Genomic DNA, 13379 nt, shown 5'->3' with positions numbered 1-13379 from the left:
TCTTGAGCCAACCCTCTACACATTGTCACCCTTAACCGTAGCACATGGACTGTACTGCTTTACTCTCCAAAACCTTTCTCCAAGAACTGTATTATCTGAGCTGAGATTTAAACAAGACCCAGAGACACTAAATAATTGAATTGGAACACACACAGAGCTATTTCTATTTTTGGGCAGAATTATATACACATACATATGTATGTATGTATGTGTGCGCGTATATGTATATATGTGTATATATATATACAGTACAGGCCAAAAGTTTGAACAAACTTTCTCATTTCAATGCGTTTTCTTTAATTGTATGACTATTTACATTGTAGATTATCACTGAAGGCATCAAAACTATGACACCTGTGAAGTGAAAACCATTTCAGGTGACTACCTTTTGAAGCTCTTTGAGAGAATGCCAAGAATGTGCAAAGCAGTAATCAGAGCAAAGGGTGGCTATTTTGAAGTAACTAGAATATAAAACATGTTTTCAGTTATTTCACCTTTTTTTGTTAAGTACATAACTCCACATGTGTTCATTCATAGTTTTGATGCCTTCAGTGACAATCTACAATGTAAATAGTCATGAAAATAAAAAAACCTGCATTGAATGAGAAGGTATCCAAACTTTTGGTCAGTACTGTACTACTGTACATCTATATATACAATATATATATATATATATATATATATATATATATATATATATATATATATATATATATATATGTGTATGTATGCGTGTATGTGTATATATATATATATATATATATATATATATATATATATATATATATATATGTATGTATGTATGTATGTATGTATGTATGTATGTATGTATGTATGTATGTATGTATGTATGTATGTATGTATGTATGTTAAGTTAAGTTAAGTTAAGTTAAGTTAAGTTAAGTTAAGTTAAGTTAAGTTAAGTTAAGTTAAGTTAAGTTAAGTTAAAGTTAAAGTTAAAGTACCAATGATTCTCACACACACGAGGTGTGGCGAAATTATTCTCTGCATTTAACCCATAACCCTTGATCACCCCCTGGGAGGTGAGGGGAGCAGTGGGCAGCATCGGTGGCCGCGCCCGGGAATGATTTTTAGTGATTTAACCCCCAATTCCAACCCTTGATGCTGAGTGCTAAGCAGGGAGATAATGGGTCCCTATAGTCCAGTGATCCTCAACAGGCGGACCGCGGTCCATGTCCGGACCCAGCGACGTGTCCGTCCGGACCCAGCACGAATTATAGTAAAAAAAAAAAAAAAAATTTATTTATTTATTTTTTTTTTTTAAATTATTATAATTATAATTATTATAAAAAAATATAATAATTGTATTCATCTGTGAGTTATCGCTAGCGCAAGTCAATGTTCTTCGTTGTTTTTAATCAAATATCTCCACGTTTCATTTACACTTCTCGTGTCTCACTCACTCCGTCTCTCTCTCTCTCTCTCTCAGAGAGAGAGACGGAGTGAGAGCGAGAGAACGCCACTCTGATTGGCTAATTCCGGGGTATGGGTTGTCATCTCTATCACAACGACGCGCTGATAGGCTGTTACCACCTGGGTCATACACATGTGCAGTGCACAGTGCATGGAACCTTTCGCTGCAGACACACAGTTGTCTCGTATCGCTACTTCGCTAACTGTTCACTCGTCAGTCACTGAATGTGAATCAAATCACAATGCCATGCTCCAAGTTGGCTCAGGCTGGTAAAAGAAAGGTGGACAGGGAAAACCGACGTTTCAAGGAAGAATGGACAAAGCAATATGTTTCATCCTACTTACTGCAAGTACCAGACCAATGTGTCTAATATGCAACAGTACTGTTGCTCTGGTGAAAAGTGAAAATCTGAAACGTCACTATCTGAAAGAGCACCGTGAATTTGAAGAGACATTTCCTCATGATTCAGAGCTAAGAAAAAAAAGAAATCACGAGGCTGAAAAAGTCATATGAAACATCAAGCAAGATTTTTGTTAAATCTATGACACAACAACAAATAGCAACAGAGCAGTAACGTGCGGTGAGGTTGATGACTGGTGAGGCACTGACTTCATCACAGTCAGATTTACAAACATATGAACCCTAAAGAGTATCTTATTCAACATTTGATTGGCAGCAGTTAACGGGTTATATTTAAAAGCTCATACCAGCATTCTTCCCTGCTTGGCACTCAGCATCAAGGGTTGGAATTGGGGGTTAAATCACCAAAAATGATTCCCGGGCGCAGCGCCACTGCTGCCCACTGCTCCCCTCACCTCCCAGGGGGTGATCAAGGGATGGGTCAAATGCAGAGGACAAATTTTTTCAAAGTTCTTATTTATTTTTGTTTCAAAGAAAATATTTCATGTATTTTATTGGATATTTATTTTATTTTTGTTAATTTTAAGAAAATGTTAAACTACCTACCTCCTGCTACTATATAAGCTTGACCGATAATAAACGGACCCAGCCTGTTTCAAAAAAAACATTTGTGGACCTTCAAGATTTGTACTTGAGGACCCCTGCTATAGTCTTTGGGATGACTCGTGTGCGCGTATGTGTATACATGTGTATATATGTGTATATATATATACATATGTGTGTATGTGTATGTGTGGGGGGCGTGGCCTGCGGCCCTGCAGCGAAGAGGGGTGTGTCAGGATCGGCTTCGATATTAGTGACAGGTGCGTAGATGACACAGCTGTGAATGTTTGTCTGATCACCTGTCGCTCTGTTAAAGGCAGCAGTCGGGAAGGAGAGGAGGTTGAGCGACAGAAACTTTAACATGGCTGAAAAGCACAACTTATTGCAAAATAAATCCTTGTTCGCAAAGATGAACACGGCTGTCATGTTCGTCATTGGTGGTCCAGAGAACCCGGAGGAGCCAGACCTCCACAGTATGTATGTATGTATGTATGTATATATATATATATATATATATTGGGGCGCTCTCGGGGCCTGCTCGCCCCGTGGGGATCAGCGACTCGGGCTACTGCAGCCGGGCTGCCGGGATGCCCGTCTTGGTTGGGGCCTGTTTGGTCTAGTCCCTGCGTCAATCGTGACACCTCTGTGCGTTGCATGGTATTCTGCAGTGTTGCATGGCGGCCAGCTGCTGGGGTAGTGATTTTGTGTGTCAGCTTGTCTGTGATTCTCCAATCCTTTTAGTCAGTCATTCTATATTAAAAACGACTGGAAACACATCTAGCATCTATTTCTGGTATTATTGGAGTCCGTAGATTGTACTCGTGTTTAGAGAGTCTTTACTTCTGTCACTCCATGTCCGCGACGAAAAGCGAGACGCCACATTTGCTTCACGCTGCTCCGAGCCTTCCTCTCCTTAAAAGCCGCCACTGTCATCTTAAATTTTGAAGATCACTGACCGCGGATATACCTTGGATACATTAAAATAGGTCCACATCGCGGACATGCTGCCTCCGCTCAAGACAACCCCGCGCGTATTGCTTATGTCATCACAACATTCAGTTTCGGCAGCGGCAGACCGTCTTTTTTAGGCCAAATTTCTGGTGCATTACTTGTTAATAGTGCGCAAATAATAAATGATGTGTATATACTGTATATATATATAAATATATATATATATATATATATATATATATATATATATATATATATATATATATATATATATTTATATATATATATATATATATATATATATATATATATATATATCCATTCAAACTGTAACTACCTATTGGTGTTAATGTGTATGTCAGTGTGTTATGATGATCTGTGAAACCGTGTCGGTGGAGATTGAGGAATTACTTGTTTGAATCGGGCCTGTTGTTAGCATAAAATTGGCAATAAAAGCTAAAAAAGACCGTTGGACTTTACGTGTCTTCTTCTGGACACTACAATACAGTGTATTACTTTACTTTGTTTTCACGTAAAAAAACACCCTAATTTTTAAGGTGTGGCAGCTAATGTATTGCCGTGGCGCATCACCAAATTCAATCATTAAGGAAAAACCCTGAGTACTTGTCGTCTGCCCTATTTTTGTGTCCTTTGCAGGACCACACACAATGTGTCTACATGCCTGCATAATGTGCAAGGACTGGTTGAATATGTAGGACTTGTTGGAATCGCAACATTTCAAAATCCTGAAGGGAGAAAACGTGAATGCTAAAATTCACCCAATGATTATTTCTGATCATCGTCCAATTCAAATCGACGTAAGCCTTCCACCAGTCGCTTTTCAATTCAAGCAATGGAAAAATAATATTTTTCTATTAGAAAGTGAGGAAAATAAATAAAAATAAAAATAAAACATTTCACATTTTATCAAAAATAATCAGGATTTGGTCTCTGACATCGCCACAATACGGGAAGCACTTAAGTGCTGTGTAACAGGAGAAGTTATTAGTATTGCAAGCTTTAAGAATAAAAAACAACGTGCTGAAGAAAATGAATTATTGAATGGAATCAAACAATACCAGGACACATTGTCCAAATAATATAATCAGGAAATATAGATCAAACGTTGCACACAAAGAATGGAATATGGTAATGTAATAAAGCAGAAAGTTGAATATAAAATTAATAGAGCAAAATTAAAGTTTCATGAATACGGCAAACAAGTTGGAAAGCTCCTTGCGTTAAGATTAAAGAAGCAGATGACGAGGAATCATATATCTAATAATAAACTTGCAGATGATAGTATTTCTATTGATCGCAAGCAAATCAATGAAAAATTAGAACAGGGGAGTCAAACGTACGGCCCGCGGGCCGGATCAGGCCCGCAAACAGGTTTTATCCGGGTGAGTTTGCTAAGTATAAAAATTAGACAAAATTTTTGAACGAAAGAAAATGCTGTTCTAAATGTGTCCACTAGATGTCGCAATAGCAATTCTTTATAGATGACGCTCCATATGTAAATAAATAAACCACATGATGTTAGTGCACCAGTCGAGGAAAATGATCAAACTACATCAATAACATCCTGTAAATTGATTTTGACATTATTTTTTTATCTCGATAGATGGAAAATGAACACCAATGAGTTGACTGATGAAGTATAAATGACGACAAATAAAGATAGAATACTACACATGTAAGTGTAAAAAAAATCCAACAACATTATGATTTGTACATTTTCAGAATGTTTTTATTTTTAAACAAAGAAAACAATCCAAAGTTGTCTTTATTTTAAAGTTATCGTGCCGTGATTTTATCAGTCCGGCCCACTTGGTAGTGGATTTTTCTCCATGTGGCCCCCGATCTAAAATGAGTTTGACACTCCTGGTTTAGAACATTTTATACAAATGTATATAAGCCTAAGAAATATTGTTGCAGAAAAGCTATGCAGACATATTTGAACGCAATACAACTTCCATGACAAAAAAATCACTGGAGGAACCTATACAATTAATGGAAATTCAAAAAGCCATAAATTCATTAGCAAAAATAAATCCCCTAGCCCGGATGGCTACAACACAGAATTGTATCTAATATTCAGTGAAGACTTGTCCCCTCTATTATTACAAAAGTAACAATCTTCATTTGATAAACAATCGTTTTCTCCAACCTTCGATTTTTCTCATATCTCATTGATACATAAAAAGGATAAAGACCCATTGATTTGCAGTAACTATCGTCCTTTATCCCTAGCCAATGTGGACAATAAAATCTTGGCAAAAATCTTAGCCACACGACTGTGTTATTGGAAAAATAATTCATACTGACCAAACTGGCTTTTTGGAAAGTTGACAATCTTCAGACAACAAAAGGAAATTGTTTTATGTTATTTACTATGCTAGAAGTCTCCCTTATCCCACAGCAGTATGTACTGTTGATGCGGAGAAGGCGTTCAACCGCATAAATTGGTCATTTATGTTTTGCACATTACGTAAATTTGGATTTGGAGATCATTTTATACAATGGATTAAAATGCTTTATACAAGGCCCATGGCATCAGTCAAAATCAATAATCATATTAAAGAGGAACAAAATAAGGATATCCTGCATCTGGATTATTATTTAATTAGATTATTGAACCCTTAGCTGCAAAAATAAGTGAAAACAATATTCTTGGAATAAAAACTGGTTCTCAGTATAATAAGCTATCGATGTATTGTGACGACATAATTCTCTACCTGTCATATGTTGATTCCTCTCTTCACTATATCAATGAGGTAATCATGAATATGGCTGTTTATCAGGGTATAAAGTAAATTGGTAAAAATGTGAAATACTACCACTTAATAAACATTGTAAGAAATCGCAAGTTCAGAACTCCAAAATTAAATGGAAAGAGGCAGAAATCATATATCTAGGACTACATATTACACCAAACCTTTATACAAGCACAGATCTATATCTTAGATCAGTGGTCCCCAACCACCGGGCCGCGGCCCGGACCGATTGGTACCGGTCCGCGGACCGATTCGTACCGGGCCGCACAGGGAGAAAAAAAACAACTAGTTTTTCTTTTTCTTTTTTTTTTTATTAAATCAACATAATAACACAATATATACATTATATATCAATGTATATCAATACAGTCTGCAGGGATACAGTCCGTAAGCACACATGATTGTATTTCAGGCCGCGGGACAAATTTGCAAGCGTTGACCGGTCCACAGCTACAAAAAGGTTGGGAACCACTGTCCTAGATATTTAAGAAATAAGTTTAACGCTGGTCACGTCTCCAAATATCACTTTGTGTCATGTCTGTGATCATGTTTTGTTTAGTTATGTTTTGCTTGGTTTTTGGACACTTTTTAGTTCTTGTCTTCACTCCCTTGCTTTGTCACCATAGTAACCATTAGTTTCACTTGGTTCACATCCTCATGTCACGCACCTGTCTCACGTTTTCACATTTTGAGTCACGCACCTGTTTTCACTAATCATGTCAGCAGTATTTAAGCTTGTTGTTGCCAGGCAGTCGGCCTGGTGACATTATCCTATCTTACCCCTGACATTCTGTTTTTTCTCTGTGCTGACTTATTTCATGCTTGTATTCCATGCCATAGTCTTCATGCTTTTCTCGTCACAGTAAGTGTAGTTTTCTTGTCCATAGTTTCTGTCTAGGTGTTTTTTGTTTCTTAGCCCAAGTTTATCTCCGCCTTTGTGCGCGCCTTTTGTTTGCACCTATTTTTGTAGTTTAGAGTTAAAAATAAATCATGTACCGTATTTTTCGGACTATAAGTCGCACCGGAGTATAAATTGCACCTGCCGAAAATGCATGATAAAGAAGGAAAAAAACATTATGTATCTTTCATAAACTATGAAAAAAACTACGACTTATAGTCCGAAAAATACGGTACTTACATTCACGCCTTGCCCGCGCCAACTTTCCTTTGCATTCCGGGAAAACAAAACCCCCCAAGATCCACGTTTTGACACTTTGAGGTTGTGTGAACATCGTAAAAAAATAGTATACTGCCAGCTGTTAATTATATATTGAAACTTTTTACATTATTATATCTCCTTTGGTTGTGAACAAGCAAGCCACATATTTCAATCTTCTGCAGATAAGGACTGGATCAACATAGAAAAAAAAAGTGTTAATGAATTTGGAAATTGATGTGGATAGTTTATATTACATAAAAAAATACTTAATGAATTGAGACAGAGCCCAATAGAAGCCACCTTTAGCATTCTAAAACAGTGTCAGAAAATACAATCAACCCAATTGCATCTGTGAATCAACCACTTTGGTACAATCCTAATGTCATTATGAATAAAAATGTGGTCAAATGGTGCACATGAAAGATAGAGGTATCACTAAACCTCAACATATTATTCATGTAAACTCCTTTAAAACCGTTCAATGAATTATTTGATCAATATAATATACCCAGAAATCATTTTTTCAATTGTATTTCTTTAAAACACGCTGTAAAGAAATGCATATCCTCTGAAAGTATGACTTTTAATTGCCATGAACTGGAAGATACACTTTTTAATCAGGATACAATTAAGAAATTAATTTAAAGATTTTATGGAATAATAAATTAATATCATACCAGGAATGCAAATGATGCATATGTTCTGAAATGGATGATTGACTTAATAAACATTTTAGATGAAAGAGACACATCATGGAATGATATTTGGAAAAATGGCAATAAGCCCTTAAGAAGCATTGGAAATAAGCTGAGTCAATTTTAGATCTTGAATAGATTGTATTTTTAATTTTCTCAGCTGTTTAAAGTAGGTAAAGTAGATATCAAGTTATGTATAAAGTGTCAGGCAGCTGAGGGAACTCTTGTTCATTTATTGTGGGAATGTCAGAGAATAAAAGAGCTATGGTTGAAAACAACAAAAGAAGCAATCACATTCCACCCAATGACACTGCAAACTTGTGTTCTTGGTGATCTGCATTAATTTAGTAACGTGTCATCAAAGAGTAAAACAAAATGTATTTCAGTATGCATCATAACAAAAAGGGTAATATATTAAGAAAATGGATAGATGCTGATAGTCCAACTCATACTGACTGGAATACACAAGCTATGGAGATTATATCAGTAGAAAAAACTGCATTTAGTTTAGATAATAATGAGTCATATATTGGAATATTTGATCCATTATTTAAATTAGTTTTAACTCTTAAATTAACCTAAAATATTACTTTTTTTTTTTCTTGTGGTAAATATTGAACACAATGTGTTGTCAAGCTTATGAGATGTGATGCAAGTGCAAGCCACTGTGACACTATTGTTCATTTTTTTTAATTTTATTTTTTTTAATTTTATTAAATGGCTGTGATGACAATGTAAATGAGGGAGTTTTAATCACTGTTATGTTGGAATTCGTATTCATATTGATACTGTTGTTGATATTATTCATTTTTGTTTGACTACTTTTGTCTATATATATATATATATATATATATATATATATATATATATATATATATATATATATATATACAGTATATATTATATAATTCCATGAATCTCCTACTGTAGTAAGAATTATGGATTGTACAGATGGGTAGATAGATGATCACTAATGTCATTAATTAACAGATGGCACACTGTATTAACAACATCCTTAGTGAATATATTATCAATTATCGTAGAACAGTGGTCCATTATTCTACTCGTTGTGTTAATTTTCAGACATAGACTCACGCTATACATTGTATCTATGAAGTCATCAATCGTCTTTTGCTTGTTAGGTTCAGAAAATCAAAATTCTTCACATATTAAATACACTCAACAAAAATATAAACACAACACTCTTTTTGCTCCCATTTTTGACAAGATGAACATAAAGATTTTAAATGGTTTTGTGTCTACATAAAAGGCATATTTTTTCTCAAATATTATTTAAGGATTCAAGGAACTTCATTATAATACCAGCACACATAAATGGCACAGAAATGTAGTGCCATAGATCCCAGATTAAGACAAATAATAATGTTAATATGTACATAATGATTTCATTACAATATAATATTAATAGAGGCTGTAAAAAGCATAAGATAACAGGAATATTGTCACGACTAGGACTGTGGCGTGGTTTGTTCTCCCGAGGTGCAAAAGATTTGGACCATACGTGGCGTGAAGGGGAGTACATGATTTATTTAAACACTATAACTACAAAAAAAAAGGATCAAACAAAAGGCGCGCACAGGGGCGGAAGTACAAAACTTGACTATAAACACAAAACTTGCACAAAGGCAGAAACTATGAACAATTAAACAAAACTTGCAAACTATGGCATGAATAAAGAAAACTTACTTGGACGAGAAACCGGCATGAAAAAAGAGCAGCAAGGGTCTTAAGGGTGTGTGGAGAGTGTGCAGAAGCATAAATGTGGGATGTCACCAGAACGACAAACTGAAAACAATGAACTTAAATACTATGGACATGATTAACGAAAACAGGTGCGTGACTCAAAACGTGAAACAGGTGCGTGACGTGACAGGTGAAAACTAATGGGTTGCTATGGTGACAAACAAGAGTGCACAATGAGTCCAAACGTGGAACAGGTGAAACTAGAGGTTGCTATGGTGACAAAACAAAACAAAAATGCACAAAAAGTCCAAAAACAAAATCGAACATGACTGAAACAAAACATGATCACACAGACATGACAAATATATATTAAATAGAACATAGAATACCTAATAGGTGTGGCATATCAAGATGCTGACCAACATGATTATTGCCTTGCGTTGGTCATCACAAAAGGCCAATTAAAATGTGTAGTTTTACTGTGTAATTAATTGATTTTGGCTTCTTCCGGTTCTTTGTTTAAATGTATGTAAATGTTGCAGTTAGCTCTCCAAGTGTCCTGAGATTCAACTTGCTTCCTTAAGTCACATGCTTTGTTTGAGTTGTATTTTGACAGATGCACATTCATGCGATTTTCAGCTTTCTTTCCTGTTTCAGCAGTGCCATTTTGTATTTCATACAGGAGCACCTGATCAAGATCACAGGTGTGGTGCGGTACTTTCTTCTGTGCAGTGGAATGCGTGTGTCGGTATTGACATCCACTTCCACTTCCTTCGATTGCAGACAGTTGGCCACCTGTTGCTATTTATCTTACAGCATTTTTTGTGTGTGCTATCTTGTCGACACTTAATTCGCTCTATGATCTGTTCCTTTCCATTCTCAATCTTGAGAGTTTGATGCAGTCAAGTGTCTTCCTTTTTCGGATCCTTCATTACAGCATGGATTATGTTGTTGTCATTTCTCAGACCCTATAAGATAGTCTGGGGATTGTTGGCTTCCTTTTGTTGCTCCTCGGTGGTCTTTTTTTAAATCCCCAAAAGGCTTTTTTTGCTTGTCAATAAGAATTGATTTCCATATCTGAGAGTAGCTTTGTCTTTTGGTTTGAATTGATCTGACTACATTACCTTTTGGGTTTCCAGATTTAGTGACATGCTCTTTATTATCTCTTTACTTGAGTCAACAATCTCCATCTGTGAAACTACAATATCTCAAATAATCATTCATCTTTTTTGATACCTCATGCCGAGAATCGGCAAATCGCATCCACCATTACCTCTCAGAAAACTCTATACAATTTAATTCCTTCCATAGAATTCAGAACCTTTATTGCCATTGCGCGACCTTTTCAAATTTTCGCGTTTCTCTGTTTCCAGAAAGTTGTTGTGTAGTTTTCCGGCGGGGCATTGCTTTAAAGTTTGCTCGCTAGCAATGATTTCAGGTTTGACTGTTACGGTTCAAACACCTGCCGCCTGTCACTCTGCTGTGCGCTCCGCTGATGGCGCCTCGGGACACGCCCAACGGCGTTCCTCTCCTGCAGCAGCTGTGCCTCTGCTTCTGGCTGCACTCACTCAACAATCAACACACCTGACTCTGATGAGACCTTCCCTGCCTTCTTAAGCCAGCGTGTATTGCGTTCCAGTGCCAGAACGTAGCTACTTGTACCAGTACAGTAAGCCTTACACGTCTCTAGCTTCCTTGCCTATGTGCTTTCTCGCTCTTTGTGTTTCCCCTTCGTTGTGCTCATTGTGTCTTGTCTTGTGTCGTCATCCAGCAGCCCTTAATCATTCCCTGGTTTCGAGCTGTGTGTCTCGTCTCCCCGGATTCCCTCTAGACTGCCTGCTGCCTTCCCGGGTCTCGACCTCACGCCTGCCCCCGGACAACAACGCCTAGCTCCAGCCCCTGACCACCTGCCTGTACCCGGACCTTTGAGCCTGCCTTGCACTTTATGGACTTTCGCAACGATCTCAACACGCACTTTCAACACCACCTGTTAACACTACATATAATCGCTTCACACCATCTATATTTGGATTAGTCACACACTTCATTCTTGTATATTAATGAACAGGCTGCCAGCTAAATGACGTCCCTGCCTCCGTGCCGTCTCCTTCTCCACTGTACCGTTACATTGACTTTCTGGCGGCAATCATCTGTTTTTCATACCTCATGCCAGACAGAGTTCAAGTTAACAGTTATTGTGGTCGAGATTTGGGGTCAGGAAATGTCCGAAATAGTGCAAAACTGAATTAGCAAATGCGGAGGTTCAGGCAGTAAACATTCATTGCCTTCAGCAGACAGCCTGTTAGAGTTTAAATACAATTTTAATACATTCTCAAACTGTCTATTTTTCTCTCTCTTGCTCCTGTTGCTTCTATTTACATTTTGTTGCTCCAATTATAATCTGGCTGCATCCATGCTTGTAATTGTCCCGCAGTCAGTGGTGCGCCGTCAGGGCCAGCAAGGAAATAATGATCATAATTAAAGATAAAAGTACTTTTTAATTTACTTTCCCTAAATATCTAAAAGTATTCATATTTTCTCTTCATGTCATACTATGACACTGATTGGTTGCACTTTAACACCAAACCCCCCACTGAGGGATTAATAGCCATATGTGTCCAAATTCTACTATACAATTTTAACAAAATGTAGAAAATGGAGACAACTGTTGAAAACAAATGCTTATTTTCTACCACTCTGTCTGAATATCTGCCAGATGATGCTTGCCTGTACGTTCTCGTGTTACTTGCTTTTTGCTTAGCACAAGATGGAAATTAGGCACAGACCTGTTTCCTGGCTGAGAGAGCACTCCTTGGACAGCGTGGGCGAGCTCTTGTTCCAACTTCTGTGACTTCTCGGCAGCTTTGTCGCAATGTAGTACAGGTGTCAGGTTGGTTTGGCAGAGGTCTGGAGGAACATGTGAACATTTTAGAACACTTATCCAAGGTAATGACGAACATTTAAATGTGTCATTTTTTTCTTTATAATGTGCCTCTTTCGCTGACAACATTGGCCGTTATTTCATAGTTCTGGATATAAAAAATATATATATTGACATAAAAATGATGACTGCAGGTAAGGTAGGTAGTGACTTCAGCGGGCTAATATCCACAGCATGAACTCTCTGCTAAGCCAGCGCTGTCTTCGATGGCTGGGACATGTTCGGCGGATGGAGCACGGACGGCTTCCCAAGGACATTATGTATGGACAACTGGCCACTGGTTCCAGACGTGTTGGTCGTCCCTCCCTCCGGTTCAAGGACGCATGCAAGAGAGATCTGAAGGCGTGTAATATTCCTTTAGACAGCTGGGAGATACAGGCGGAGATCCGAAATGTCTGGCGTCAAGCGGTTAGACGGGGTATTGCAGAGGCTGATTTGAGGAGAGGCCAGCTCGCAGAGGAGAAGAGAGACAGGAGGAAACGTACTGCAACTACCATTGCACAGCAGGTCTCTCCACATGTTTGCACTAAGTGCAACAGGGACTGTCACTCAAGAATTGGCGTGTACAGCCATGCTAGGCGTTGTCAACAAACATGAATGTATCGTATCAACAAAACATCAAGTAAAAATGTGAAAATTATAATTAAATAGGTGTATTGTATAATTACAACACTCATTATAACTGAAAATATACTACTAATAATTGACAAAAATTGGATGACAAAACTATTTAAATAAAAACAATAAACTATTA

At 37.3% G+C, this 13379-nt stretch overlaps 1 protein-coding gene across 1 annotated transcript in view; it reads right to left on the bottom strand.

Annotated features, from left to right (window-relative positions):
- Positions 1-13379, bottom strand: part of trhr2 (thyrotropin releasing hormone receptor 2) — a 75788-nt gene that overhangs the window by 26380 nt on the left and 36029 nt on the right. The window contains exon 5 of the mRNA XM_061969769.2: positions 12471-12591. Within this exon, the coding sequence (XP_061825753.1) occupies positions 12471-12591 (121 nt within the window). The remainder of the gene's footprint in view (positions 1-12470; positions 12592-13379) is intronic.

Source organism: Nerophis lumbriciformis, linkage group LG10, assembly GCF_033978685.3.
Source record: "Nerophis lumbriciformis linkage group LG10, RoL_Nlum_v2.1, whole genome shotgun sequence".
NCBI lineage: Eukaryota > Metazoa > Chordata > Actinopteri > Syngnathiformes > Syngnathidae > Nerophis > Nerophis lumbriciformis.
Note: the sequence above shows the minus strand (reverse complement) of the source record. Positions and strands in the feature narration are given on the sequence as shown.